This window comes from Eimeria tenella, genomic scaffold, assembly GCF_000499545.2.
Source record: "Eimeria tenella Houghton genomic scaffold, Eth_scaff978, whole genome shotgun sequence".
Classification (NCBI taxonomy): domain Eukaryota; phylum Apicomplexa; class Conoidasida; order Eucoccidiorida; family Eimeriidae; genus Eimeria; species Eimeria tenella.
This window is the reverse complement of record NW_013546091.1, coordinates 1-3,914: the sequence shown is the minus strand read 5'-3', so window position 1 is coordinate 3,914 and position 3,914 is coordinate 1. Positions and strand designations below refer to the sequence as shown.

At 64.8% G+C, this 3,914-nt stretch overlaps 1 protein-coding gene across 1 annotated transcript; it reads right to left on the bottom strand.

Moving 5' to 3' along the window:
• Window positions 1-118: 118 nt before the first annotated feature.
• Window positions 119-3,890, bottom strand: ETH_00008225 (uncharacterized protein; the record flags this gene model as incomplete). The annotated part of the gene is made up of 2 exons (XM_013380869.1): window positions 119-1,216; window positions 1,605-3,890. Coding segments are annotated over 2 exons (3,384 nt in total), but the record flags the coding sequence as incomplete, so codon positions are not given.
• Window positions 3,891-3,914: the final 24 nt, after the last annotated feature.

The following is a 3,914-nucleotide window of genomic DNA, read 5'->3' as shown; positions in this document are numbered from 1 at the left end:
AGCTGCTGCTGCAGCTGCTGACAGCTAGCGGCCAGTATTTGCTGCTCGCCACCCGCAGCCCTAAAATGTAAGGCGCTTCTGGGAGGATAGCGGGGAGCCACAGACGGCGTACGTACACCTGAGTGCCAGCAGCAGCAGCAGCAGCAGCTGCTGCTGCTGCTGCATTTGCGGCGCTGAGTCTGCTGCTGCTGCTGCTGCTCGGGCGGTCGCGCCGCAGCAGCAGCTCCACCGGCAGCGGCACAGAAACCCCTGCATGCATTTCTGCTGCTCGCAAGTAGCGGGGCTCAGCAGCTAAAACGTACAAGTGCCGCTCGGCCTGCTGCAGCAACTTGCTGCTGCAGGCATCTGTGGGGGCGCCTGCAGCAAGCGGCTGCAGGGCGAGCAGCAGCGCAGCAGCAGCAAGGCTGTTGCTGCGCTGCAGCGACCAGCGGCAGCCACCCATGAACAGCAGGCCTATGCAGTGGTGCAGCAGCAGCTGCTCCGCGTAGCCCTTCCCGCTGCTGCTGCTGCTGCTGCTGCTGCTGCCGCCAGTGCTGAGGCGGCGCCGCTCCCGCAGCAGCACAGCAAAAACGTCCTCCCTGCCGGTCCCAGCAGCCACGCAGGCCAGAGCGCAGCAGCAGCAGCGCAGCAGCGCTGCTGCTGCTGCTGCATCCAGCCCCACTTCCTTCTGCAAAATGGGGCAGCGAATTGGCAGCGACGGGACCCACACCACCTGCTGCTGCTCGTCCTGCTGCTGCTGCTCCTGCTGCTCCTGCTGCAGCGGCCGCTGCTGAGGTTCCACAGCAGCAATACGCGCGCATGCAAATACCGAGTAGTACTGCAGCAGCAGCAGCACAGCAGCAGGGTCGTTGCTGCCAGCAAACCGTATCCCCAGGCCCCACAGCAACGCAGCAATGCAGTGCGCCCGCACCAGGTTGGCTTTGTACAGATTCAAGTTGCTCCAGTTCGTGCTGCTGCTGCTGCTGCTGCAACTGCTGCTGCTGTTGCTGCTGCTGGTGCTGGAACGAGGCAGCAGCAAACCGGTCTCTGGGTTCACTAGGTGCGCATAGGGCATGCAGGGCACCGTGGATGGCTTTCTTGCTGCTGCTGCTGCTGCTGCTGCTGCAGGCACTGGGGCGTCGCTGGGCAGCACCCTGATAATGGGCGGCAGCTGCGAGGCCACCCATAAGTGGGAGGGTCTTATAGAGCGAAAGCGAATGAGGCAGCGCGCCAGCATCTAAGAGCAGCAGCAGCAGCAGCAGCAGCAGCAGCACAAGCAGCAGCAGCACAAGCAGCAGCAGCACAAGCAGCAGCAGCAGGACACTTCGCTGCAGTTTATGTGGTGAGCCGCAAAGAGCAACGGAATCTAAAGAAGGAGAAGGGGGGAAATCAAAAAGAAGCACTAGAGACACAGAGGCGCAGGCAACAGCAGCAGCACCAGGGCAGCAGCAGCAGCAGCAGCAGCAGGCGGGCAGTCTACGCCGTGCTGCACTTGAGGTAGCCACGCAGCAAAACGGTGAGAAAGAGGACGGAGCACGCTGCGACCGCTGCTGCTACTGCTGCCGCTGCTGCTACTGCTGCTGCTGTTGCTGTTGCTGTTGCTGCTGCTGCTGCTGCTTGCTCACCTTGTAAGCCACAGTGTTGGGCAGGCACTCCTCGAGCTGCAGACTTGTGGCTGGCAGCAGCAGCGCGCGTGCTGCTGCTTCATCTCCGCTGCTGAAGTAGATGAGGCCCCAGGCGAGAGCAGCAGGGGGCCCCAGCAAAGAGGCATCAACGCCGCCTGCATGCGCGTTGCTGCAGCGGCTGCTGCTGCTGGTGCTGCTCCAGGCGTCCTGCTGCTGCTGCCCTTTCAAGTGCCCGAAGCCCCAGGGAGACAGCAGCAGCCGCGCGTGCTCGTCGCCCAGCACCAAAGGCTGCGGCCCCCGCACGGCCCCTGCTTCCCCTGCTGCTGCTGTTGCTGCTGCTGCTGCTGCTGCTGTCACCAGCGACAGGCACCGCCGCAGCGCAGGCTCCTCTCCGCTGGGGCCCCTGCCTCCCCTGCTGCTCGTAGCTGCTGCTGCTCCCCAAGGCCAGGGGGTTGTGAGGTTGGCGATCAGCAGCAGCTCCGCAGTCCACGCCTCTATGTTCTCGCTGCTGCTGCTGCTGCTGCTGCTGGCGTTGCAGCAGCAGCTCCTGGGCTGGGCAAAATGGCCGGCCCAGACAGCCCCCAAAGCCCAGGCCGCGCTGAAGGCGTAGACATGCCTCTGAAGGAGTTGCAGTTGCTGCTGCTGCTGCTGCTGTTGTTGCTGCTGTTGCTGCTGCTGGTGAGCCTCGAACGGCGGCGGCTGCTGCTGCTGCTGCTGCAGCCAAGGCGGCCGCAGCAGGTGCTGCAGCAGCGTCGCCGTGACAGCTGGATCAGCCGACCCAAAGTGCAGCAAACCCAAACCCACAAGTGCAGCAGCCTCTGTAGGCGCGCCGCTGCCGCTGCTGCTGCTGCTGCTGCTGCTGTTGAGCACGGCAGCTGCCATCAGGGGAGCAGGGGCCAGGTGGAGCAGACACAGGCGGCGCAGGCTGGTGCTGCAGCTGCTGATGCTGCTGCAGCAGGCAGCCAGCAGCAGCCCAGACAAAGCCGTGCTGCAGTCAGCTGGGGCCCCCTGCAGCAGCCGAATCCAATCTGCTGCTCGCAGCTGCTGCAGCTGCCCCTGTAGAGACAGCCCAAGACAGACGCCGGCGAACTCAGGGGGCGACAAGACTTCTTGCTGCCGCTGCAGCCACTGCCAGAAGACGCTGTTGTCGCCTTGCTGCTGCTGCTGCTGCTGCTGCTGCTGCAGCTGCTGTAGCAGCAAGTGGCGCTGCTGCTGCCGCTCCCGCGAGCTCGCTGTGGCGTGGGACTGCGCGCTGCAGCCGCTGCTACAGATGCTGCTGCTGCTGCAGCTGCTGCAGCAGCTGCTGCAGCACCAGCGGAGACGGGTCCTGCGTGCTGCTGCTGCACGACGCGGGTGGGGCCCCACAGCCAGAGCAGCAGCACAAGCGCTGCTGAAAGAAGGCCAAGAAAGTCCATCTGCTTCTACGCGGAGTCTTGGGCGCTGCTGCTGCGCCAGCGGGGAGTGTACGTACACGTAGCGCTCGGCGCCGGCGCGTTTTGCTGCTGCTGCTGCTGCTGCTGCTGCTGCTCCCGCAGCTGCGGCTCCGCTGCCCCACGCAGCAGCAGCAGCAGCAGCTGACTCGCCAATAGCGGAGAACTCCTCAGCAGCAAATTGCTGAGGAAGCGTCTCCTCATCCAAGGGGTCCCAAGTGAAGTGTGGCGGCTGCAGCTGCTGCTGGCTCCTCGGCTGCTGCTGCTGCTGCTGCTGCAGCGGCGCAACAGTAACTACTTCGCAGCGCAGCTCTAAAGGCAAAATGGCTAGTTTGGAGTGTACGTACACCTCAGGGTCAACAGAGCCCAGCTTCAGGGCGCCCCAGCCCACCGGCAGCGACAGCCGCCGCTGCAGCACTTGCTGCTGCCGCAGCCGCAGCAGGTCTTCCGGCAGTGCAGCAGCAGCAGCAGCAGCAGACTCCAGCAGCACCCGGACGCTGCAGGGGGCCGAACTGTTCAGCAGCCGCTCGGCCAACTCCTTCGAGCTGCCGCTTCTGCTGCTGCGCTGCCGCTGCTCGCCTTCGTGCTGCTGCTGCTGCGAGTACTGAATGCTCGCATCGCTGCTGCTGCTGCCCCTGCTGCTGCTGCTACTGCCTTGCGGCGTTCCAGCAGCAGCAGCAGATAAACCGCAATACGATGAGGCAACAACAACCCGCGCCAGCACCTCCCCCGCTGCCAACTCCCCGTCCTCCCCGCTGCTGCTGTTGCTGCGGCTGCTGCAGCTGCTGCAGCAGCAGCCGCTATTGCACCTGCTGCACGTAAGAGCGCCGCGCCGCTGCAATGCGCGCAGCAACATGCGGTTTGCTGCCACGTCTGGCCG